This window comes from Protomyctophum bolini (genome assembly GCF_963924005.1).
Source record: "Protomyctophum bolini genome assembly, chromosome: 17".
Taxonomy (NCBI): domain Eukaryota; kingdom Metazoa; phylum Chordata; class Actinopteri; order Myctophiformes; family Myctophidae; genus Protomyctophum; species Protomyctophum bolini.
The window spans coordinates 15,585,073-15,613,003 of record NC_137878.1 but is presented as its reverse complement, the minus strand read 5'-3'; the positions used below and the strand labels follow the sequence as shown (position 1 = coordinate 15,613,003).

The 27,931-nt window shown below is 41.0% G+C and overlaps 2 protein-coding genes across 3 annotated transcripts in view; both read right to left on the bottom strand.

The window, feature by feature from the left end:
• LOC308332388 (protein MTSS 1-like) overlaps nt 1–11,033 on the bottom strand; it is an 80,246-nt gene extending 69,213 nt beyond the window's left edge. The window contains exons 1-2 of one of the 2 annotated variants that reach the window (XM_080788274.1): nt 10,578–11,033; nt 2,492–2,553 (exon numbers count right to left, since the gene is read on the bottom strand). In XM_080788274.1, coding sequence (XP_080644400.1) covers nt 2,492–2,553; nt 10,578–10,649 — 134 coding nt within the window. In that variant the 5' untranslated portion in view covers nt 10,650–11,033. Of the gene's footprint in view, nt 1–2,491; nt 2,554–10,577 lie in introns of those variants that run through there. The other variant, XM_080788275.1, reaches the window with a different exon arrangement.
• A 5,515-nt stretch (nt 11,034–16,548) lies between these two features.
• LOC308332390 (secretagogin) lies at nt 16,549–27,755 on the bottom strand. The gene is made up of 11 exons (XM_080788277.1): nt 27,648–27,755; nt 27,362–27,432; nt 27,159–27,254; nt 25,835–25,924; nt 25,489–25,545; nt 24,665–24,742; nt 22,042–22,097; nt 20,985–21,030; nt 20,809–20,868; nt 18,207–18,275; nt 16,549–17,047 (listed from the first exon to the last, which is right to left on the bottom strand). Exons 1-11 carry the CDS (start codon nt 27,715–27,717, stop codon nt 16,922–16,924), a joined length of 819 nt encoding a protein of 272 aa, XP_080644403.1. The 5' UTR covers nt 27,718–27,755; the 3' UTR covers nt 16,549–16,921.
• Nucleotides 27,756–27,931: the final 176 nt, after the last annotated feature.

Sequence of the window (27,931 nt, the reverse complement as noted above, 5' to 3'; positions counted from 1 at the left end):
CTACAGTATCTATTTCTCAAGTCGTTTTTTGACAGATTTGTCTTTAATCGTGAAACACGGGTCAGCCATAGTGTGACATGAGACATTATGAACAATCAAACATGATGAGCCCAGAGGGAGGTTGCTTCAAGTGAAATAATAACTGGGACAGATGCACAGGGAAAAGAGATTACTTTTTAATAATTCATGTATTCCTATTGTAAGAAACTCAAAGTAGAGGTCAGTGGAGCAACAGACACGACCAGAGTGCGCAAAAAATAAAGTGTGTCACTTTAACTCGGGTCAATTTGTACACTGTCTGGTTTAAATTAACACTCTGGAATGTTACAGTGCAGAAGAGAATAGCTCAAAAGGGACAGGGGCATATATGGTGAGACATGTGAATGAATACAATTATGGTGGGGACATGAACCTTAGCCCACCCTGAAGGATCCGACACTGGAAGACTGACGCTCCATCGTACGATGGTGTCTCGAACCAAAAACAGACAATCCATGACATCAGAAAGTGTAGATTATATAAATTAGGATAGTAATATGTAATATGTATGTAACACGGACAAACACGGGCAACCTGCCCCGTGTTTCTTCACTAGTCCAATCCAGAAGAACACAGTTTTCCGGCCACTGCTACAGAGCTGACAATGAGGTTATATCTTCCCTTCTTCTCTGAGTCCTGCCTCAAAGCAGACCAGAGGTAGAAAACTGTCGTTCCCTGATCATCAGTAAGCGGGAACTGGGGATGGCAATGAAGGACCGGGAAGTCTGTGTTAGTGTTAAGTGGTTAAACCTGAATTAAGTGGCCACACTGAGTAAGTTAATAAATAAATACATTGTAAATAAATAAATGTATTTACAAAGTCGCATGCAACAATCAGAATGGAACTATTATTTTCTCCTTAAAACGGAGGAGGAAGAAGAGATGTGTTTATAATCAGCTTTGACCCTGTGTGACCTGCGTCCCTGCGTCAGAGCCTCATGGGACTCCATGTTGATCCAACGCTCTGATAACGACTTTATGGACCAATCATTAATCTCACACAGTCTGGCAAGGTTAATGGAGTAGTGCCCATCGTGTGTGTGTGTGTGTGTGTGTGTGTGTGTGTGTGTGTGTGTGTGTGTGTGTGTGTGTGTGTGTGTGTGTGTGTGTGTGTGTGTGGGGGGGGGGGGGGGGGGGGCTGGGTGGTGAGCTGCATACTTGCGCGTGCGACGCGTGCGTGTGCTTGACTGGGTGCATGCGTGTGAGGCTGTGAGCAGGTGCCCAACCTGCTCACACGCACCGGTCTGAGTGCAAGCATGCGTGTGTACTGTACATGCATGCCTGCGTGTGTACATGCACGCCTGCGTGTGCGCATGCAGTTGGCGCTGGGTGTCTGACTGAATACAAGGGGGGTGTCTGCATAGGTGGTCAGTTGACAGAGCGAGTGAGTGCAAGCGCATATTCATTCATCATAGATGTGTATAAATGTACACATCTATGTGCATGTGTGTATATACTGAATATGCGAGCTTGTGTGTGACCTTCAGCATGTGTGTCACTAAGGCATGCAAGTGTGAACGTGTGTGTGTGTGTGTGTGTGTGTGTGTGTGTGTGTGTGTGTGTGTGTGTGTGTGTGTCACTGTAAACCTCTCACTACAAACTGTGTGACAGCAGAGCAGTGGAGCAGAGAGCTGGTGACAGGACCAGAGGAGCGTCTGACATTTATACACTTAATGAGGCAGACTGATTGGATTTTCACCAGCCTGGGTTATGAATGATACAGCGTGCGTGTGCATGCGTGAGCACGTGCGTGCACTTCTACCGTTTCAAGGCATGGATCACCTCATGAAGGATGGAAAAAGATGAACCAACGCCTATAGGTGAGGACCATGACCCATTGACCTTAACCTTTAAGCTATAAGGTTTAGGGTTAAGGTTAGGGTAAACAGGTTACCGTTAGCGTTATGGGGTCATGCATGTGCATGCACGTGACGAGCACATGAACACACAGGCAGGTGCGCATTTCCTGAGCCATGTGGCCCATAGAACCAGAGCTTCCTTTCTGTAGCGTGAGGCAGCTTGATGTGCATCGCATCATGGACATCATGTCACAAGAACCTACAGTACCCCCCAGTCCAACCCTTGATGCTGAGTGACATGAAGAGATGCATTGGGTCACTTTTTATTTTTGGTTGAACCTTGACCTCCCAGACAGTCTCAGAGCGGGCACTAACTAACCACAAGGCCACTGAGCTGGTTCAGTATAGTAGGTTAGTACTTCAAAGGAAACTTAGCTATACGCACTTTGACTAACGAGGCTTCAGTTCAAAAAGGCTCTAGGCTCTAGCCTGCACCCCAAAGCAGGAAAAAGGTACAGTACTTCTTCATTATTTGGAGTAAGTTAGTTAGTACACATGTAACTAAAACAGCAGTGTGTTAGTAATCCACCAATTTTGACAATTCTTTGGACATTCCTGAACCAAGAAGAGAGAAATGTGTCAACGTGTGTTACCTGAGCTGTGACTGCAACTTGCCAGCCTTGCTGATGAAATCATCCCACACTGGGTAACTGCCCTGAAGAGGAAAAAAAAGGAGACAAAATGTCAAGACATATCCAGATATCAAACGTATTGTCATCCAAATCTTAACTCAACCAGTAGTCCAATCAAACAGTAGACTAATCAAGCAGGCGGGCTCTTTCTTTTTTATATTATTCACAATTTGGCCAATGTTCGACTATCTTTTACAGTATAGTTTGTCGATTACAAGGGCACACAAACTAATTGACATGATATCATGGGGAGAAGTAGACTACGTTAGGCACAGTCTGACACAGGTCGGTTCAAGGTCAAGGTTAAGGTCAAGGTAAACTTTATTGTCCACAAGGGAAATTTGTCTTGGGCTTGGGTTGTATGGTGGTTCTGCCACCGAGCACAGGGATCGGATCATAGTTAGTATAGCCTACTAGCTGCTATACAGGACAAGCTGAACCGTGATAGACAGGTTGTAACAAAACAATAGCTACTGTTGGCCCCTACTAAATATCGTGTCATATCATAATGTATTATATGAGTACAATACTATATAAGTACTATGGTAAAATATATACAATATAGTGAAATGTATAATTCTTCCTCAGAACCCTGGTCCCCCATGCGAGCACCGGCATTTCTGTTGAGCTATAATGAAGAGATCCTAAAGGTTTTTTTACCTCCCCCCACTAAAAGAAGTTGTATTGTATTGCAGCTTCACGGACACTTCAACAGGACATAACAGTATGCAGTAGAGACTGAAACTGGGCTTTTCTGTCATGAAGCGGTCACTCTGACCACCAAGGCCAGAGCCAATCATGTTGGCTAAACTCACACAGCTATTAAGGATAATGGCTGGTTTGCATGTTCACCTTGCAACAAAACTATTGCCCAATTAAAGAGCGCTGAAATACTGGCGAGGTCGTTGTGGAAAAGTGGGCCAGGTTGCCGGGACAATGGGAGACTGAATGGAGGGCTAACTCTTCTTTGGAATAGGCTAATAGTGCAAAGTAGGCTAAAGGCTGCTGATGTCATTGGTGAATATGGACCAGCTGCGCTGTTGTCTTTTGAGCCATTTGTGAAGCAGAGAGTTTGAAGGTATCATAATAAAGGCTGTCTATGTCTATGTGTCTCTCGATCTGTATGTCACTGTGCATTTCTCCACCAGAGAGAGGATAGGTTTCCTTTTTCCTTCATTATATATATTATATATAGTGTTAGGGAACTCGGTAGCAGGAGGAAGATCCATACGCAGCCACAACAGTTTGGCATGATATGGGGCAGAATCTCTCTCACAGGCAAGACAGAACTTGAAGTTGTCATCACTGAAGGCAATATCAATGCAATGAGATATCGGGATGAGATTCTGGAGCCAGCGGAGATCCCATATGTTCAGAATCTGGGACCCCATCCTCCAGGATGACAACGCTCGCCCCCACAGAGCCAGGATCATCACAGAGTAGCCTACCTCCAGCATTTTGGAGTGGAGAGGATGGAATGGCCTGCCGTACCATCCATACCAAGCACTTGCCATTTTGGCAATTAATTTGGAGGCGCTACCCACACGTTTAGCTGTGTTGCTCATTCCACTAATGCCCAATCTTTACAATCTATACCTCGTTGTAAAGGTGACTAATCAACGATTAAAATGATAAAAAATACAATACCAATTGGTATTATAAAAGTGGAGAAATAATGGGAGTTTCCAAACTTTTGATGCAAAGTATGACTGTAGGTTAAAAAAAGGAGAGGCGGCCAAATGTAACTCTGGGGAAAATGCTGAGCCAAGAACATAAAATGCTATCATCACAAACAACCTGAGATAAAGACGACCGACAGCCACATCTGTGATGAAAAATGCACAGATATTATTCATTCAGTGATGCAGACATTGGATCGTAAAGGACCAGTGGGCTGAATGGTACTGCTGCTGCTGCCTCTGGTTGCCTTGGTTACAATTTATGTCCTGCGTGATTGATAGATGCAATAGCCCTGCCCTCAAGCCTGTGTGTGCGTGAGAGAGAGAGTGTGTGTGTGTGTGTGTGTGTGTGTGTGTGTGTGTGTGTGTGTGTGTGTGTGTGTGGGGGGAGAAAGGCAGAATGATGATTGCAGGTATGTGTGTGCATGTGTGTTTTCATGCATGCACCTGTGACGTCTGTCCTCTCAACACCCTACCCCTCCCTTTCGTGTCCCTCCACTTCAGCGTTACCATAGTGACGGTAACCAAGCAGTGACGCTGGCCATCACTCTCTCAGCTCGGAACTGAACTGAACAGAATGGAATACCAGAGGGGAAAGTGCATTAACCCGGCACAGACGCAACCAACCAGTCTAAAAACACTGCTTCTATTGGCAACAACAACACGTTTCACAATTATGATGCATAACTTTAGTCTGGCAAAAGTGACAAAACTATAGCAAAGATGGATTTAATTTTTAATTATCACCCATTTTGTCCAATTAGTCCACCCATTAAGACCTGAGGTTGATTCTACGAATGCCTTCTAAATCAATAGTTCTCACTTTCAAGATTTTTCAAAAATGTTCAAAAATAGCAGATGTACAAGATGGCAGCATGGCACAAAGTGACGTGCGGTGAGCTTGTATATCTGCGATAGTTTTTAATATCCGACATAAAAACAAAACAAATAGTTTTTAAAGGGCTAAAAGGGATCCATAGTGAAACAGTACAGTATGTTCTGCATAAATACCTGTAATGAACAAAATTAAGATTGTTCCTTGTCATCCCTACAGTCCTAAACCATCGTTTACCATGTTTACTGTGTACCAACACGCCTTAATGTCACACTGACCCATTTGGCCACAGCACTAAAGCTACATTACCGTGGCCCTACGTTGTGCACATGCTCCATCTGATGCATCCATGTAATCTCCCCACTCACTGCTGCACACAGGCACAACAAGCACAGACCAGACTAGGGGGATTATTTTGGCTCCGATATGATTACGGCAATGGCATGATCGGTGTTAGGCTAAACGTTAATTAGTGTTCAGTCCATACTGCAGTCGGTGGCATACCCTTAGATATCTAAGGCATTCCCTTAGATACACCATTGCCTTTCAGTAAGATCACTCTTAACCGGCGGGCATGGAATTGATACTGAATCGGAAAATGTCAGTCGTTGAAAAATACTAGCACTGTACTGTGTTACTAGCACTTGTGTTACTGAACCACACTCAGGCCTAATACAGGACAGTACAGATACTGTAGTGTACAGAAACCACACAGTGATGAAACGGCAAGTACAGTAGTGCTGGTATGTAGAGCAGGGGGTCTCAACTCGTGGGTCGTGACCCCTCGGGGGGGTCGCCAAGTTATTTTGGGGGGGTCCCAAATTATTTTAAAAAAAACTGAATAGCTGGGGAAATGGAAATGAAGAGTTTACATTGTACACATATTACATGCTTAAACATTCCTTAATGATTATATCTGGTATTCATTTATGATATATTTTCTCTATTATTACGGTAATTTTGTCAGTTTGTATTGGGGGTTGGAGGCGGGACGGAACGGGGGTCGCGAGACATGGCCAAAGCATTTCCGGGGGGGGCCCAGCCAAAACCGTTGAGAACCCTTATATACTTTTTATATTACCCCTGTACTAGAGAGGGCCATACTTGGTTGCATTTGTGAACAAGGTCTACATCTCTCCACTTTACTTAGCATAACAGTTTCACAGCATGGCTACAGCATGGTAGCCTATACTGAATTGTATTAGATACAGCCTGGAACTGTAGACCCAGTATGGGTACAACTAGTGATGTTTACGGTACCATACTCATAATAGAACTACAGCTGATAACCGATATAACTCCAGAAGGCCCAGTTCAGCACTGAGATAGATTTTATATATATATATATATATATATATATATATACATACATACACACACACACACACACACGACACAGTGGAACAACTATAAAGTGTTTTTCAAAGACAGATGTGAATGTCTGATTTCACACCAGCATAAAGTACGTCATGTTGTTTGCATAGTTCTCTTCCATGGATACAGCATGCTGATCAGTTCCACTTAAATGGATAAACAGTAATAACGTCTGCAGCAAGAATAAACGCACGCATACCGTTCATACTGTATTTACACACACAAATGCATGGAGACCAACACACACACATACAGTAGGTCTACTGTACAAAGCTTGTTAACTTCAAACACAAATACTGGCTGTAGTGAATAGGCACACATGTACAGTAGACGCACACACGCAACCCTCACATCAACTTCCCACACATACAGACAGACAACCCCCACCTACACATGGACAATGTTGACATGAAGTACCAGCCAAGAGTCTGTCTCATACACAGAGTTACAGCTCTCCACCTTCACACACCAACTCATTATGCTAAGCAGGGAAAACTGTCTGCGAGTCACTTCTATGAATAAAACATTACACTATGATTAGCTGTAAACCACAGCATTCATATTAAGGAACTTTAAGCCACTTTCACCCTCCTGTAATTTAGTAATAGCATACCGGTATGTCTGGACTGTCTGCTATCCAGGTTTTTGAATTAAACATTTGGCTTGGATTAAACTGCAGTACCGGTATTCATATTCACATGCGTATACCATTAGCCTCAGTGTTTTGGTAGCCAAGTCACCTGTCACCTGTATGTCTATAATTCCTGTTAAACAAGAAGATACTTTAAGTTAAATGCATCAAAACTGTAGAGCAAAAGGCAATTATGCAAAAGTTAATGTTTCTACGTTGTTACTAGTACTACCAAGTTGTTACTACTGGTGTGTGTAGAGTTTCCTCAACATACAGTAATAGCACTTAAGACTACCAAGAAAAGTCAAATTGTTTTACTGTAGTTTTCTATTCATTTTTCTGGTGACTTTGAGATACTTTGATTACAGTGACAAGCTGTCACACTTGAAAAAGACCACAAGGGAGGGTCGAAACGTCGTATCTGCTGCCGTTTGTTTTAAATTCTGGAACATTCAAGAGCGTCTTGTTTTTCAGCATCAGCATCAAGAAACAGGGGATGTACGTGACTTCTAAACACTTATCCTGAGGTTTGCGAGTTGCCCGAGTAATGTTTTCATTGTTTAATCCACGTTTTTAATACGGGCAATCCACCAGATAGAATGGGATATGAGACACGTTTTGATGACGTCATCACAAAAAGGTCCTTCGCTCCGGCATGCAAAGGCCCGGTTTATGGGAAATTGAGTCCCAATTGTTTACAATGGAGAAGTTGCCGGAGGACGAAGCTGTGCGCTGCCTGGTCTGGTGTTGTTGTGATTTTCTACACTACAACAAGCGATTACACTGTTTTAAAGTGGATTTTCATGACAAGCAACTCAGTGGTCGGTGCAGTGGCTGTGCACCGACCTGTTTTAAACATAGGCAGTCTAGCCTGAAAAAGGCTGTAAATGGTCCGTAGTCAACTTAATACTTACAAGCTGTTGACGGTTTTACATTTTATTCAATAATTTACATTTGATTCAATAGCTCTACCCACTGTTAGTAGAGATGCTCCGATCAGGTTTTTTGGGAGCGATCCCGATCACTGATTGTTTTTCTCACGATCAGCCGTTACCGAAACCGATCTTGTGCATATTTTTATTTGTCAAAACCCACATCTAAACTGTTCCTGTGTGCAACTGCATGGGAAGGAAGGGGAGAATGTTTAGGCCTGTCAAAAAGATGCAAAACAATATTATACTATATTTGATTTATACCTCCAAAATGGCATAAAAGACTCCAAAGTCATTTGGAGTGAAAATCGGCCAATCACCGATCGGTGGCCGATCGATGTGAGCACCTCTATAACCATTAGATTGGAGAGGAAATGTTAAGAGCTTCAGCTCTCTTAAATCTATTGTTTCTCTATTTGGAGTTAAGGCAAAAAATAAACCTAAAAGAAAAGAAACCCCCAGAAATTATATCCCATATAAATATTGATTTAAAGATAAATAAATATCCCAGATAAATATTGATTTAAAGATAAATAAAACAATGAAAGTAGCTATAAAAGTACAACATAAAAGGGTGTGTGAAAGTACTTGTTGAATGACTATGCTATTCTTAGTGATTCATGTTGTATGTAAACCATATTGGTTATCAGTTAAATTCAGTCATTTTCAGAATAAAACAGGTGTATAGAAGGCTAATAGATTTAAACCCATAAGCATTCAACCCATTCAAATTAAGAGATTAACATTTAAGATTGGGCAATTTCCTTGAGGGCTGAAGTGCCTCTCACCAATCTGTATGAATCAAACATCACTATAGGAATTCATAATCATCTTTCCTCAGGCTATATTGATAATGTAAATGTACTCATTAAATCTAGAGATGCACCGAATACCGATTTGTTTTCCTTCCCGATACAGAATGGATTCCGATAACCATAACTTGCGTATTGGTTGATACACTTACAGAGTACCGATCCGATACCAATGTGTAATTTAAAAAAGATCTAGGACAGTTGTACTCAAAGTTGGGTTAGACTCTCAGGGTTCCTTGAGGGGGTTCCTGGACCCTTACAGGTCTGTAACTCTGAGAGTGTACAAATGGAACCAAATGGACCCTTACAGATCTGTAACTCAGTGTCCAAATGGACTATTACAGGTCTGTAACTTGATAGTGTACCAATTATGGAACCAAATGGACCCTTACAGATCTGCAACTCTGCACAAATGGAACCAAATGGACCCTTACAGATCTGTAACTCAGAGTGTCCAAATGGAACCAAATGGACCCTTACAGGTCTGTAACTCTGATAGTATACCAATGGAACCAAATGGACCCTTACAGCCAGGTCTGCAACTCTGAAAGTGTATACCAATGGAACCAAATACCCTTACAGGTCTGTAACTCTGAAAATAAAAGGTTTGAGAACTACTGTTCTACTGTAGGCATAAATACAAAATGACAAAAATACTATATAAAACAGTAGTGCAACATCATCTGAAACATTCAAAATAATTGATTACTCATGTGATAAATTATGTGGCATCGGATTGGCATACTAGACTGGCATACTCGCCGACATTGATAGCATTTTAGGCAGCATCAGCTTTTCCAATATGGGGACAACTCTGATTAAATGACCATGCACACTTAGTCACAGGTTGGACATCATCGACGAAAATGAAAAAATAAATAAACCTTAATATGCTCTGATGGCTACAGATTGAGAAGGGGAGCCCACTCCAAAGCACACCTGTCAGAAAACCACCTGTTATGACGTCACATAGCTCTTTCAGAAGTGCGTGCGTGTACTGGTCTGGTCTATCTATTATGGTGTCAAAGTGCGACGTGCGCACTCACGCACGCGCACCCATACTAGGTCAGTAGGTTTGGATTAGCGCGCGCGCGCACACACACACACACACACACACACACACACACACACTAAAATAGCACGTTTGTTATCCACACATTGGTTTGGGGGGGACATTCCTTAACAAAGGAAATCGAGAAAAAACAATTAAATACCAGATCACACAACCCAACCAGAAAAATCATATATCCTATAGATTATTTATTATTAATCTTATGGTTAAATCAATGAAAATCATTGACAGAAGCCTGTTATGTGATAATCACGATGGAGCACTCAGCTCCAGGCGTTCTGGTACAGCCAGGAGACATAATAAAGCCGTCTGAAGACTAGACTGCGTTAGTTGTCAATGGAACAGAACACACCCACCGCACCTCTCTGCAGTATACGCACAATTAGGCCCACGAAACAACCTAGAGAGAGACACGGCCACGGCCCCGGAGCCTCTCTCTCTCTCTCATTATGAAATTAATTGGGCATATAGACATCTACATTAAGTAGTATCTATGAAGGATAATGACTAGCCTCTGCTATTGTGCGCCTATAACCGCAGGATGATATTGTAACGCATGTCGCCCCGGGTAGCCCCAATGGCAGGAACAGCCTATTATTATTACATGACACATGCAGCATGGCTTTATCATTTGCGCACACGTAATAAGAGCTTAATTTCAGTTCATGATATAGGCTAATTAAGACGGTGGCAGATTAAAATTAATATTTACCTTCATATCCCCTATTACTGTCTGGAAAAGTCCTCCCAGCGCGCTGCATTCTCTTTCCATCACAGTCTCCATTGTCACTGGCTGTTTCTCTTTGATTACGAATAGATTTCAGAGGGTATTTAGTAGTCCATGAATGAATAGAGGTATAAAGCAACTTGTTTCCCCCGGCGGGTCCACAGGGCACCTTTCCCCGGGTCACACAGCCCTACACGGCGGATCACTGCTGCTCCTCCGGCCGGCGACGGAAAGCAAAACACCGATTGAATTACAAAGAGACAACGTTAGTTTCCACCCGCCGGTGAATCCCATTTTTCCAAACTGTAAAACATCCTGAAGAGAAGAACGTATAATGTGTGTGAAGAACACCGGTATATATATATCCTTGTTGAAAGCTTGAAGCTTTAGGAAGAAAGGCAAACTGGATTTTGTGCACGCTATCCCGACATAGTGGTCGCCTGGTCGGTGCTTGTGTGTGTGAAGTTTAGGAGCTACAGAGACAGCTGACGTGATTCTGCTGCCCAGTGTCAATGTTGCCAGGTTTTGTGAAAACAAGCCACAAGTAAGCGACTAATACCGACTAGGGCTAGTACGGATTTTGGAATTCCAAACAGAACTATTCTAGTTCTGAAAATCTAGTAATTTAAATTGGAATATATTTTTTAAAACATAATATGACAAATCTTGGCACAGAATATTTTTTGGGGGCCTGCTGACTCTGTTCCTGTGGTCAAATGGGGAAGGGGAAAGGGTCATTGCCATGAAAATGTTTAAGGACCACTGGTTTAAAGTTTAAACAACATCAGAAAACAAGCCCAAATAAACAACTACACAACACATTAAAGAAACAAGGCACCAAGTTTAAACAGAAAAAACAAGCCCATGCAAAATCGCTTTAATATAAGCAGACATGGCAACGCTAGCCACTGTGCGTGTGTAAAAACGAACGCGACCGCCAGCAGCTCATCGCGCGTTCCCGTGGCCCCGCCTTGAGCTACTGTGTCTTTTATTATGGCAATAAAGCACCTTAATGAAATGGAACATGATCGGTGTTGGTGAATTAGAGCCACCCCCACCGTATGAAAATATATTCATTATAAATCCCCTTTCACTTAGGGGATAGCCTACTGTACAACAACCAAATACGTGTTTCTATTTAAACGCCAACGTCGATGGCTCCACTAATTATGGTGATTTTTAAGAGCTATATAGGTAGGTACAGGTATAAGATATTGACAGACAGTATAGGCATAGAGACGTTACATCACCTCGCCTCACCTCACCTCGAGTCTTTTGATTGAGAGCTTTTTGAAACAATTCATTCAAATGTGTTTTTATTATAATGTAGCCTATTATAGCCTAGTATAACCTATATATTATTATACATTTATTATTATAAATAAGCCAGCCTACATATTGTGTAATACATTCATATTTATTTAATATATTATATTAAACATATTATTATTGTCTCCATTCAAAACAAAGAAATGCACTTGACTTGAACACAATTAAGTGACAAGAGAGAGGACATATAGGTAGCCAACCTACCCTATCTAATCTATGTTCAGTGTGCGGTAAGGTTAGGTACAGGCCTATTCATCCATTTGCTTGAATCAGATTGATTAGACCTAACACTAAAGATGTCTATATACTTTGACAGTATCCATAAGTACCCCATACAGGGGGTGCTTACAGCCGCTGTAAGCAACTGGACCAGTAAATTATATGTATTATTTAAGTCGACCTCTGAAATAAAAATCACACCCGTGTGAACTGAGTGGTGCAACTCCCTCTCCCCCTGCCTATCTCTCTCTCTCTCTCTCTCTCTCTCTCTCTCTCTCTCTCTCTCTCTCTCTCTCTCTCTCTCTCTTTCTCTCTCTCTCTCTCTCTCTCTCTCTCTCTCTCTCTCTCTCTCTCTCTCTCTAATTAGCAGGCAACAGTGCAACACTATCTCTCTCTCTCTGTTTCTGGCAAAACAGCGCCACTTTTGCCCCTACTGGTACTCTAAACAACTACAGTCACATAGTCATTGTCACATAGGTTAGGACGGACATTGCTGTTCCTTGGAGTGGTTCCACCACTCAAAAACGTCTGGGTTTCCGAGACCAACCTCTGATCATCTGGCAACGCAAGACAGCTTTCCAACCAGTCCTTCAGTTAATAACTAAAGCTAATGCGACACCTACTGCCCATTTCTATGTACTTCAACTTCAACAGCCTGAGAACCACAGTTTTACTGTTTACAACCAAAACTGCATCATGCATGTGCCTGAAAACTAAAGGATGGCACATAAAATGTAATATATTTGCACGTTTATTTGAGAACCTGGATTAAGTAACCTACTAGTTTTATTCTGTTTGATAAAGATCTGTTTGATAAGATCATGGCCAAGATTAGTTATCATGGTGAGCATCTTGTCCAGTGCTATTAATCCTATTATCAGATGTTAGATTCTAATAAATTGTATTACAAACAAATGCATTTAAACATAAACCAAACTAGCTTTGTGCCCATGCAGGTCTACTTTGATGTTCAAGTTGTGTCTGGGTGACATCTAGTGGCAAAACATGTATAAAACATTAAGCATGTGAAAACGCAATGTTACATTCATGTTTACCTGAAGGGCCAAATCCATAGATCTCCAATCTGAGAATCCCATCGGCAAATAACAGAAAAACAGCGACACAATCTTGAGAGACTAATAGATCTCTGAAACCTCTTAGACATGGCCGTTTATGAGCAATGATTCTTCTTCAGGACCCTGGGCATAAAGTCCTATGGTGTCCTTTTGACTGACTTGATCAAGCTCCCTGTTGCTTTTGGCCCCAGATACATGCTTACTCATATATTATGTACCTCTAATGTGGGCATTTTTGGCTCCGCTCCATGAAATTAAGGGTTGAGCTCAGTAAATGGAGTTGGGACAACAGATATTCAGGGTGAAAACTACACCTTTACCCCATCCTACACCCAAATCATGGGCACTACTTAAATCCTGCCCAAACCATCCAGAAGCCGAGCTATGGTTTTTGCATTATTCACTTGTCTTGCCTGTGTTGCATACACAAGCCGCTTTACAACAGGCTTTTCACATCCCTCCTCCACCCCATTCACATCCATAGTTGCTCTTTCCCTGCTCCTCCATTTTCAGTTTCTATTCAAATTAGCTTTCTCTCTCCCTCTCCTCTCCCATTTCTCAGATTCCTGCATGGGGGGGTCACCGTCCAATGCACAAAGCCGTGATGATGCAAATGACCTCTTTGCCAAACTCCTGGGTCAGCAACCCTCCCAGAACCTACGCCCCTTCCCCTTGTCCATTCTTTTTCATTCAATAAACAATCTTAAGCTTTCTCAAAGGTGTGGTTCTTGCGTCGTGAACAGTGGGTCTCAGTCAGGTGCTATGACTCTGTGAAGGTTCAGTCAGAAATCACAGGGTCAACTTTGAACTACATGCAGTGTTTTAACATGGGATGTTTGATGGCCTTAGAAGCCTGTTTACATTACATTAACATTTAGCCTACCTATACCTCTGATGTACAGAAGACACAACCACACCACAGAATTGGCCTTCAAGTCTTAACATGGTGGCTCGTCCCTTGTGGCTCTTGATGACCGTATTTATGCCTATGTGACAGGTTAAGCACACACACACTCTTCGCCGGTAGGCGGAGACACGTGCAGTTAATAACAGCTATCAGAGACAGAACATTGAGACCAAACCAGGAGAATGGAGGAGAACAAACAGGGAGGAGAGGTGATAGGGGGAAAGATGGAGAGAAAGACGCTGGGCTGAGGTTAGGACAGAGGGAGAATGATAGAGGGGGAGACATAAAGGAGGTGAAAAATGGAAAGAGATATTGAGAGGGAGAGAGAGAGGGTGTGTGTCGGTGACTCGGTGGGGTAGCCTAAACGTAATTCTGTATCAACTATCAATTATCATATTTGTAAGGCTGCTGCCTGTAACCACTTACATTTCCTAATTACGTATATCAACAAATGTGTAACCAGGTAACTGGCAGGCTGCCTCTAACCACTTAAGTTTCCTTCGGGTACAGAATGTTCGAGTCATAGTAACTCATTCATTATGCATTATTCCCTATGCTTAATTGTTGTGGTTGTGTGTCTGCTTCTCGCTTCTCAGTTTGGGCATCTGTTGTCTGCCTGTAATTCATCCAGAGAGCCCGTTGTTAACTTGTTATACTTCCCACCAATGCACATGTGCACTAAGTAGGACACACCCTGATCGGTGGCCATGACGAGCATCTGTGTGCAGAATCATGAGCTCCGTTATGAAACATAAAAAGGCCAGGCAATGACTGTGAGCACAAGTCTCTCTCAGATTACAGAGACTTGGGGTGTGTTGACTCTTGTTAGCTGTCCTCTGTAATTTCCTCGAGTGCCACCGGCTGTTTGGCAAATGGGCTCTTGGTATTTGGTTTGGCATCTGGTTGGCCTTTGGCCAGGCCAGGCTCAGCTGTCGTGGAAAAATGTGCATGTTTGGATGTTTTTCATTTCTTACTTGAACTTGAGGCTGCTGTGATTTAGTTTTGTTTGATGCACTGTGTTAAATATATTTTTTATAACACTTGTATCTGTTAGTGATGATGGTGCATAGAAACATGGATGAAAGGGTGGAATAGCTGAAGGAATGAATACTACAAAGTAAAAATGTAGAAATGGGATTAATGGGTTTAAAAGTGTTTCAACTGGTCAGCCAAATGAGATATTGGCATATAAGTGATATGTATATATGTTCTTAAGGTTATTGTTTATCCCCCAAAATCCTGAAGGGTAATTTGACCTTTGGAATATAAATACCGGTAAATAATTTGGTGTGTCCAAAAATGTAGTTACTGCACTTTGGCTTTGTAGGGCAGAATATAACACAAGAGTAGGCTACAAGGGAGAGGATTAAATGACAGAAGGAGGGAAACAAAGGAGGCATTAAGTCAGGGTAGGAATGGGGAAAGGAGTACCAGAGAGTGAAGTAGGACAGAAGGAAGCAAGGAAGAGATGGAGGAAAGAGTTCAAGGAAAGGAGATAGGGAAAGTAGTGAAGGTTGCACACACAAGGCAACAAGAACACAACGATGCAAGGTCTTTACAAACACAATCTCTTTCTTCAATCTATCTACATCTACTGGGCTTTAAGCCACTAAAGCTGTGCGGCTTTGCTTTAATAAACCTGCAATAACAATGCATCCAGAACACAACAAGGCTCAACAAAAGCACAGCCACACACAATGAACCCTCATACACAGAAGCTTTCAGCACCACCCTGCACTTATGCCAGGTTGTTTGCTCTAGTCTGCACTGTATGTCCGTGGCGATTGGTGAGTGCTTTGACATGGTGCACCACTCCCTTCCAGTAAGTCAATTTAGCTTTTTGGTGCCATTTGAATACTGTGGTTGCCATGTGCAGTGAACATGAAACTGTAAGGTTGAGAAGGAGATCCATTATGGTCCTATATGCTTGAGAGAGAGGGAAGGGTAGATCTTTTCACAACCTCTGCGGACTGTGTTCCCAATGTGTAGCCATACTGTACACACACTGTCACTCCTACCACGTGCAATGTACAAAAGGCACAAAACAAACCAGATCTATCCTCAAAAGCCCTTAAATAAAACGTTTTAAAGCATGTTTGTTGATCAATTATGATACCTGAAACTCCAGACCGCAGACCCCAACTGCTCCAGTGTAGGTGCTTTCTGACTGTTGAAACCAACAACACTGATAACAGTATGTCCATCTCTAGGGAGAGTTCATAAAGTCTCCACTCTGGATAAAAGAAACAGCGAAAGACCCCAAGAGTAAAAGTACACATGTGCTGCGTTAACAACAAAAACAAATCTACATCAAATTGACTATTTCTTTTCATTATTTTAATTTTTTACTATGAACTATAGTGTAGTTCCAGGACAATATGAACATCTGTTTTAAAACTACCATAGCAAAGCGTTATTCTAGTAATCTACCTATTACACTCTTTACATTAGTGCATCCATATTGTACTGATATACTACCGCTCATAATACAAACACAGCAATGACTTCCTAATACAATAATTCGTTTTTTTGTATTAAATTATATGTATTATTTAAATTGTTCTGATCTGTGGATACTTGGCATGGAACGTAGGTTTACAAGTTTTATATCATTATTATACCCACAAAAGCACAAACATAATCACATAAATAGATTGAGTGTGCACAAATAATTGGACCACTTCTTCACACGCTCATAAGGTGTAAACAAGAAGTGAGTGAACAACAAGGAAAGGAAAAGGAAGAAGATAGGCAGTTTTAATTGTAATTATTAATAGTGTGCTGTGCATCACTCTTCATTAGCTGAGTTTCAGACCCAGGCAGAGGGCCAGCTCGTTCCTCTGGATCTTTCCGTCGCCATTGATGTCACAGTGTCCCATCAGAGCCTTCCGGAACTTATCCAGGTCGGTTCCACTGATGTTGGGCTGTTGGGGCAGGGGGAGGGATGTTATCACAGAGACCAATAAAACATGCTATCACAAGCTGACTATGGTGCCTATGTTGCATCGACTTGTATTTTTCAAGATGAATGAAGTTAAAGCAGCACTATGATTTGTTTTTGAATGAATAAAAGCTATTCGCCAGCTCCTGAGACTACACCCCCCAGTGAATTCTGTACTGGCCATAGTGTACTGTCTGTACTGTCTTGAGTGTACACTGTATAGGGTTTGATGAGGTCGGATCAACATATGGAATGTCAGAACAGGTCAGCTCCATATGGAGATCTAAGGGTGGCAGCAGGGGCAGTGTCTTGAGTGTACAGGGTTTGATGAGGTCAGATCAACATATGGAATGTCAGAACAGGTCAGCTCCATATGGAGATCTAAGGGTGGCAGCAGGGGCAGTGTCTTGAGTGTACAGGGTTTGATGAGGGCCCAGGTAGGGCCAGGCCTTAATTTTCTGGCCTGTTGAGAACTTTATAGTTTTCGCCGGCTTCTGGGTGCGGCTGCACTAATAACTTTGGGACGTCTAGAGTTTGAATGGACAGGTGCAGTATAAGTCAAAAGGGGAAGGTCAACTTATGGAATGTCAGAACAGGTCAGCACCATTTATGGAGATCTAAGGGTTTGATGTTTGAGGTCAGAAGTAGAGTTGCTGGCCCGGCTCCATTTATGCAGATCTAGGTGATGATCCAGTCTTCTCCATGTATGGTATCCAGGGCTTGATGAGGTCAGTGTCGTGATCTTCATATATGGAGACGGCCATATGTGGAATGTGACGTGTCACGAGGCGTGAGGGACTGACGGCCATATATGGGGGTGTGTCTGCCGGACTGAATGACGGCAGGTTTTCATAGTAAACTGTGACCTACAGTAGCAACAGTTACAATTTAGGAATTTAAGAGGTGCTCTTGCCCAGAGCGATCGACTTAAAAAGTGCAAGACTTAATGGGATGTCGGACTCATGCCCACACCCGTCTGAGGGACACATTTTGTGCTCAGGAGGGGATTGAATTCAGCCCCCAAATATAATTGCCCCCACTTCCCCACCCCCACAGAAAAACAAAAGACACTAAAAGCAGAAATGTAACATTAAAATAATGGGTCAAAATAAGAACGATTGGAAGAAAACCTTTTATCTCACCTTGACCAGCTCCATCATGTCCTTGACAAATCCATCTACCTCAGGGCCCTCCAGTTCCCCTGTTTTACTCTGAGACACGCACGCACAGTCGCACACGCACACACACACGCACAGTCGCGCGCACACACACACACACACACACACACACACACACACACACGATGGGTAAAATGTTTTATTTTAACATATAGGCCGATGCAAATATACAGTGACAAAGGAATGCTCACACACACTCAATCCAGCCTTCCCTAGAAAGGTTTGCCCTGCTACTAAAAAAGATTAGGACTACTAAAAGATTAGGACTTTTGTGATTTGATTGGTACTTTGAGGTGTATTATGGATGTTTTATTTGCTGTTCAGAAATGTGGCATTTATGATGTAGTATTGAAGTGTAATTTCTGCCTCTTGGCCAGTTCCCACTTGTAAAAGAGACACAGGGCTGGATTTTGAAGGTGCGTTTTACCATGTGGTAATACATAAATTGGCCTCGCTCTGCGCACAATCGTATTATGAAAGCCTTATCGTCCCGTGTTGAACGCACACACATATGGAATACGACGTTGCTGAATATTTTAGCATTGTGGGAGTGTCCATATGTTAATTATTTTCGCTTTGCGCAATTTGCTATTAAGCCCCTTGACCTGCGCATAACGATTAGACGTGGGTCTAGGCACCTCATAAACGCAAAAAGAATTTAAAGCACTGTTTGATTTTACACTTGAGCGGCTCTGGGACGCTGCTGGAGTGTTGCCAAGTCTGTTTATTATAAGCGGCTTCTTTTTCTGTAAAGTTGCTTGTAAATATTGGTAGTTGTGGTTGCTTTTCTTGTTTCTAAAGGTTTCTCCTAATGTTGTTTAAACCAGTGATCCTCACACAGCACATTCCCATGTCAAGGATCCCCAGATTAATGCATTTGCCCAATTTAAGGACGGCTAATACAAAAATGTAATTAAAATGTTACTTTTGAAAATAGCAGATCTACCAGCTCACAATGAATCACATTCATTCATTAAAACTATGAACTCTGACTGCAGGCGGATATATAATGATCATTATAACAATGTGCAAGAAAATATTTAAAAAGATGGAAGGACTTTATATTTGTGGACAATCAAAATATGTTTTATATTTTAATGTGGTGTCATTAAAATTAATCTGGATATAGCAGACTCACTATCTAGAAAATAAAAACATGGCACTTCATTTAAAATAGGTTACAGACCCCTGTTATATGCGCTTATTTTGGGATTATTTTTATAGACCTATTTACTTGTTTCTATGAGACATGGCAACAGCCAGCAAAAGACGCATCCATTCTTTTTGAAAGGTTGAGATTAGAAACGACCATAATTATTTCATTTCTCAACCTTAAAAATAAATAAAAACATCTCCATAATCCTTGAGAGGTTTGCTTTCATACGCTGTATCACACTCGATCCAAGTCTTCTTCAATAAAATGCTACGAGCGAAGACCATACCATCACGGGCATACGCACCACGCATTCAACTCATTACTCATTTCAAATATAATATAATTATAATTTAAATTAAAATATAATTTTACTGGTGTTTCTCAATAGAAACAACTTATTTTGAGGCATAAAGGTGACAGCATGCAGTGCAATAGGAATAATTAACCCAAATGTGACAAAGTCATATGTCATGTCTTCTATGGTGCCAGCCTGAAGAAATGTAATAATAACGATCCCCAAAGTGCGCATTCCGTATGTGACATCAGCTGACTGGTAAAGAAAATAGTACGGACATGTTGATTGGGTAACTCTCAAACACGCCTTAAACACTCCCATGACTAATTCAAGGCCGTTTTGCGCACTCCACGGGGTGTCGAAAGCGCTTCTTAACATGCTTAAAATTGCAATATGACATACCTCACGCCCCCAGCTCATATTACTGTAATAGGTAAAACGCACCTTCAAAATCTAGCCCACAGTCTCAATGGGTATTTATTTACTGGTTAAATAAAGGTTAAATAAGTAGCTGCCTTAAACCAGTCGTTCTCAAAGTGAGGTCCAGGGATTCTCACGTTTTCTTGAGGGGGTCCTAACTGGTCTCCAACTCTGAGAGAAATAGAATGGTTCATTTGTACACTCTCAAGAGTTATGGAGGTCTGTGAAATTAAAATGTTTGAGTTTCACTGCCTTAAACAATAGGCACAGGCACACACAATAGTTGAGATCCAGTCAGGCACATACGATATAGTAAGGAAGGAGTGGGCCACACTTAAAAAGTTGCTAAATGTACTAGCTTACAGTTAATAGATTCATTATTGAGGCCTCCTATAAACAGCTATAGTGTTTAATGTTTGTGTTGTCTGAACAAACATTAAAAATGCCATTGACAATGAATGGAGAATTTACGTCATATGTGTCTGAACAAATCGGCTGGGTATGTCAGTGGGAACCCTTTGCCAATAAGGGACCACCATTCTTGATGATGATGTATGATGATTAGAGCGCCCCTCACTTCAAACAGGTGTGAATTTTACATACAGCAGATTCACTGTGTGTCAAGAGGTTAAAATAACAGCAGTAAAGCAGTGCACTACCTAGATAATACCTAGATAATGAGAAGTGGAACTCACAACATCATAATGAGCAAATATCTTCTCAAAGTCCCTCTTTCTGTCCTCTTGACTGCACGCCTGGAAGAACAATCACATGCAAGAGAAGCATTGTGCACATCCCATTGATTGGTATTTTTATACATAAACTGACAAAGTCCATAACAAAAATGTAAAAACACCTCAAAATGACTTACGTCCATCTTAAACTTAAGCAAGAAGTTCTCCTCCAGGGCTAAGATTCTGAAATGAGCGAATATGAAAGAGTAGAATAACAATAAATGTATCGATCAGCAATATACAAGCTGTCAATAAATGTATGTTTATTGACTAGGATGAAGGAATCTTATCTATCTAGCATCTTTTGGTTTTCCATTGGGCAAAAGTAGTACCTGGTACTGTTTTTTACTAGCCTCTCGTAGCCAGCCTTCATCTGCCTTTGCAATGCATATTGCCCCATACCAGGCAGATTAAAAGTCTGGCCCCTCTCATCACGGACATCACAGCCGAAATGGTGACGGCCAACCAGATTAATCTGGAACCACTGCCAGGCTATAACCAAACCAGGGCCCAGTATTCAAATTGGGAGCGGGACATTGTGAAAACAAATCTAACACTGAGAGGGACGAGACTAATATCCACACAGTAGTATCGCTATACGTGAGACTAGGTTTAATATTTGTTTTTAGTTCACTGTTTGTTTTAAAAACGCCATTGACAATGAATGGAAAATTTACGTCATATTATGTCCCTCATTAAGTCATATTGTCTCTTAATTGTTAATGGCATTTAATATTTGTGTTGGCACCGTTTGTTTTACATCTCCTAATTAACATGAGTTAGATTTTAATATATTAGCGTCCCTCACTTCACACTGGTGTGATTTTTTACTATGACATGCATCAAGGTTTCAAGTGAGCTGACGCAATCACATCATTTTGCGCCACATCGGCCTGCATAGAAACGGCCTCTGCATAGAAACTCCCAAATATTTTTAAGAAACTTTTAAACTTGCAATATAGACAAAATAAAAGATATAATCACATTTTTGACCAAATACCCTGATATAGATCGGCTGTTTTCGTTATCTTAGGAAAAATGTACTATATTATGTTGAAGTATAAATAAAAGGCTTGATTCAAATAAGGAATTATCGATAATATAGCCGGTAGCATGCAGTAGAAAAGTTCAATTTATAAACAAAGCTTTTAAAATATTTCTTAAGGAGGATGAGAAGTGATGAGTCACCAGCACCTGGCCAGGTCATTTAGGTCCAATCTGCCATCTCTGTTTTTGTCAAACATCTTCATCTACAAAGAAAAGGGTAGTATTAAAGGAGCACATGTGTCTATCGTCTGATTATTGACATTTAAAAAGGCAATAAAGCAGTTAATGAGGTAAATGTAAAAAAAGTCACTGTAATGATGTCAATTAATGGACATCACTGACTACAGAGTGTGCTAGACTGCTGTGTAGACTAAATTCTTTTCGCTCCTATGCGACCAAAATGTGGAACGCCCTACCAACAGTCATTAAGACATGTGAATCCCTTGGCTCCTTCAAAACTGCTCTCAAAGGGCACCTACGGATGGCTGCAATTCGAAACTGGCCTCTGTAAAAGCTGAATTTGTATCTGGATTGTACTATGTGTTTGTATGGACGTGGTGTTGGGTGCCTGCACATATGCACACATGGCATCAACGCATGGTGTTGTGTGCAGGCGCCCTACACTCTGTCTTTGTACTATGGATTGTACTATGTTTTTGTATGGACGTGGTGTTGGGTGCCTGCACATATGCACACATGGCATCAACGCATGGTGTTGTGTGCAGGCGCCCTACACTCTGTCTTTCGTTTTCTTTTCTTTTATCCCCCTGTTCCCCTCACTGTATATATACTTTTTTTCCCTTTTCGCTTCCTATATGATGAATTCCTGTTCTGTTCTTTAACTACATAGAAGTGTCTATTTGTTTGTCTCTAAATGTTTTGATGAATTGAACAATGTGGACCCTGTTGTAAACAAGTGTAAGGCTTAATTGGGTCGTCCACTCACAGTTAAGAGTCTTTGTATTGAGTTTGTGCTTGAAATGTACTGTAATTCTGCAAACTGTTAATAAAGATTTCAATCAATCAATCAATACTTCTAAATAATAGTGCCATAATTTTCTAGTTATGGCGCTTTTCTAGATAGTTTTCTCTTTACATAAAGAAAAAGTAAGGAACCAGGCTTTAGGGGAAAAAAATAAGTAAGAGATCAGCGCTAGAGCTAGTGCTAGATTAAAAATAATAGATAAAAGGTTAAGCATGGATTCGGGGAACATCTTAACCAGACCTCAGCTGCGAAAGCAATCTTGAAGAGGTGGCTTTTGAGTATGTTGAGTGAGGAACGGGAGGGGACATAGGGTTCAGAGCCAGGTTGTTTAGTGCTGTGTAGGTGGTGAGCAGGATTTTGTAATGAATACTTTGTTTGGCGGCCCGTGGAGCCAGTGTAGGTTGTGGAGGACAGGTTTAATATGGTCTCTGGATAAGTTAGGACTTAATTAATCTTAATCTTAATGTCTATATGCATAGAGACAGGTGGGAGCTGTGACCTATACACTATGGATGACCGCGCGCACACACACACACACACACACACACACACACACACACACACACACACACACACACACACACACACACACACACACACACACACACACACACACACACACACACACACACACACACACACACACACACACACACACACACACACACGATGGGAGTGGCTTATTGTCAGAATCAACCCAGCAGGACTCTATGTTAACTTGGGCTCATCATAAGCCCACCTTTTTAACCTCTATACTTTGTAAAAACTGACCTGACCTGCAACTGCACTTTTCTTTTCCCACTATACACCAGATATCTTACCCGGAAATATACTTTTTTTTTGGTGAATGTTCATCCCCAGAATAGGGATGCTGGGGTTCAAGTAGTTAACTTAATTGTTATGCTGCGAGGGTAAATGGGCTCCCCACACCTAACCACAAACATCAACCCATTGCATCTAAATAGCACTTACAGGTCTATAACTCTGAGTGTGTACAAATGGAACCAAATGGTTCTTTTGTACACTAAACAGATTTATAGGGGGGTCCTTGAAATGAAAAGAGATCCACTGCCCTAGGCTGTACGCTGAAGTTATCCCTGTGTAACGCTTGTCTTTCTTTTTCTGTGATGATTGCTGTTGTATTGCTATTGTGTGCTCATGTGTAGGCCTACTGGTATATGTTTTGTTGTTGAACAATTACAGTGCTGTGGGAAATCATTTCCCAGTGGAACAATAAGGTCTATTGTCAGCTGCTGTACACATTAGTTACAGTAACCACGCCATACAACTCGGTGATTCTTGAAAGGTAATTATGATTGACAGCCGTGAGGAAGAGCTGAGTGTAGAATGCTGCTGTTAAGTTGCTTCAGTATTTAGATATCTGATATTCAGACACACCCCTTTACAATACAAATCCATTGTAACTCCAAACTTGTAACTTCTTTCATTAATTTAATTTAATAATCATTTTCGAACCCCCCAATTGAGTTTGAAGTTACAATGGGTTTGTATAGGAAAGAGGCGTGTCTGATCCATTGATTGACACTTAAAATATTCGTGCTCTAAAAAGGCCAATAAGATTTTCAAATGTGCCCTCGTCCAGAAAAGGACATGACATGACATTTTGGTATCAAAGTAAAGGTGAGGAAAGCATTGTGCCAAATACCCAACCCGATCAGAAGCATTCACCGTCTATTCACTCTTCACTCTTCCACAACAACAACACAGTCCAGCTTGTCACCATGGTGACAGTGTACTCATCCACACACAGACCAAGCTCGTTACCATGGTGTCAGTGTAGTCCTCTAGTTTTTCAGCCGAGATGGACTTCCTGTGCTGAAGGAAGAGGTCGTGAAGGAAACCCTGTATACAGGACACATACAGTATAAGGCATTATACATTGCAGGCAAACATTGCTGTTGGGCAGAAACTCTTATCTCTCCATATTTGAACATTTTGTGTTTTTGGGGGGAAATTAACACACTATAGGCCTACTTGCCACAGATTCACACGAAAGAATCAAAAGTAGCAGATCTACAAGTTCGAAACGCAGTGCGAAGCGCTGTGGTTTGAGCTTGTAGATCTGCTACTTTTGAATTGGAATCCTGAAAAGTAATTAGTTTTGGACATATGAGGTTCCCACCCGACGGAGACGATATACATTGCATTTATATTCAAAGAATATTATTGTAATACCAGTTTATTTTCCTTGATTTCCAGGTTTATTACCTGTGGTCTGCTTTGGCCTATACTGTGGTCAGAATAAATAAGACAAACACTGAGTAATGACACTTGTGTGCTGCCTGTCACTAGCCCCTTCGGATGGCTTCAACCAGAAAACTCAGAACTAATATCGTATTCCTCATTGTCGGGTGGAAAGCTTGTACAGTATGTTCAAGACTGCACATTTTCAGGATATGAATAGAAGGATAAAAATGAATCCAATCGGTAGTTATCTTCGTAAAAAGCTCCCTTTAATACTTTTCTCTGGTTACATATTTATAAAACCCACTTTCAATTATTTATACAAATATTTCACATAAGTTTGTAGATTGGCTATTTTCGTTACTTTTGTGTGATAGTTTTTAGACAGCAACACACTCGGATACCTTGAGCTCTATGGCTGAGATGTAACCACTGCTGTCTGTGTCATAGGTTCTCCAGATCTGAATACAAGGAGGAAAGGAGGAGTAAACATTCACCTCATTGTCTGGGCAACATAATGCAGTAGGATACAAGATATAACCCATGATGGATAACCACTTCAACACGAAACCCACAGTGCACAAGGTTTAATGGAAGGAACATGGGCTGGAGAGAGGAATACATTATGTCAATCTTTATACTTTGAAAAGGAGTGTCAATAAGAGTGTCCTTGAGCAACATGTAAAGCTCCCATACAGCTCCTATAGTGAAGCTATAGTATTTATCTTATTATCTCGTATGGACCCTCACCCTCATGAACTCCACACTGTTGTCCAACGGTGTCTCTCGACGGAAGAGAAGCAAGAAATTCTCATCTTCAGGCAGCATCATGGTGGCCAACTGCAGCAGAAACAAATAGCACATATACTGCATAGAGTGTCTGTCTACATTTTAGCATGTAGTATGATCATGTAGCCTACTATAGGCTACATGATAATTGCCCACCCCTGGGCTATACTGTATACCAGGGGTCTGCAACCTTTTTAAAACAAAGTGCCATGTTTTTAGTTTCTGGATAGTCAGTGTGTCACTTTAATGACACCACACCACAATTCCAACATGTTTTGATTGTCCACGAATATAACCTTTTCCCTTGTTAAATATTCTTTCACATTGTTATGATCATTAGACTCAGAGCATAGGCCTCCTATCTTCCTCCCCCAGTCAGAGTTCAGAGTTTTAATGAATGTAGAATGATGTGCAGGATGTAATTTACATACAAATATGAGTGAATTAATTTATTTGACTACATTTCTTTTATTGTTTATTTACCGGTAATTGTTATTTTTCATTTATTCCAGTGTGCCAGTGATCACCTTCCTTTGTGCCAAGGTTGGCACCAGTGCCTACCCCTGCTGTATACAGGGCAATATTAAATATTAAATATTAATATTATATATTAAAAATGAGTAAAAGCAAAAGGGTCTAAAGATTGGGCTATTATAATTGTAATAGTAGTCAAATGTTTAACCATGTTATGGTAAGGCATATTTTCAAAGATTTAAAATGTTCGACGTTTTTCTTTGTTGAAGAATTGTGGAAAGATTATGAAAAGATTTGAAAACATCCCTTTTGCAACCAGATCATATTTTAATGTGTGGGAGACAAGAAACACCCTGGGATTTTTACTCACTTTAATACTTCCTGAAGTGCACCAAAGCATTAAGGGAATTGTAGTCCAGTGATTAAATGATATATCTTTTGGTTAAAACTTTTTTTATTTTTTTGTTAAGGCACTCTATTCTGATAGTAGCCTAATTGATAATTGCTGTAGTGTTTGTTCAGTAACTTCAGGGACTAGGAGTCTCTCTAGCTCTTTTAATAAAATAAATAAATAAAATCGGGTAAATCAATAAATCAGCCAATCAGGAGAGAGTATACAGATGTATGAGTTCTCTATCCTGATTGGATAAAATGTGTGTCCCAACATGAAAGTTTGTTCCGTTTAAAGACAACAAACACTTTAGCCAAGAGCTGTTTAACACCGACTTATTTATTTTTAACCAAAGAAAATCACTTACCCTACCTTTAAATCCGACTCGATTCAAACGTATTGAACTTCAATCATTCTCACCTCTTGGATCTGCAGGCGGCCATCAGCAGTGGTGTCATAAGCAGACATGAATCTGTCTCTCAGTCTGCTCACTTCATCATCGGAGATCTCACCCTTCTAGAAGAAACGCGTGGAACACAGACTGTTTTTTTTCTGTCAACTTTTTAATTAATGTAGTTTACTTGAATTAATGTTTTTGTTCAGAGTGGATCCCCCCCCCTTACCTTCATTCCCAGTTTCGTAAACATGTATCGAAAAAAGTCATCCAATTCCTTTCCTTCAATGTATCCATTATCTAAAAAGCAAAAACATTCACTCACTGTTAATAAAGTAGCCAGCTATTCCATCCATCATGAATACTTGCAGTTTGCAAAACAGCACAGATTTATAATTTATACAATAATGCAAAAAGGATAACGCTAAAAAAGTGCAACTCGTTGGCTACATAAATCATCGACGTAAATCTGTAATTCCATAAAACACTATAAAATAGCATATAAACATAATTACCGTCAACATCGAAGTGATGCCAGATTTGTAAAAATCCTGCCGCGTCCAAATTATCAAAGGAGCTGTCCATGGTAGGCTATATAAACGAAGCAAAGTAACACTCACTCGCTGGTGTTTTAATTTTAAAATGCCGTAATAATTATCCAGCAGGAATTAAAAAGTAGGTCAAGTTCGCAACACTCAGCATATGCATGCGTGCATGGATTGCTCATACTGAGGCCATAAGGTATAGTCACTGACTACTATTCAGTTATCGAGAGAGAGAGAGAGAGAGAGAGAGAGAG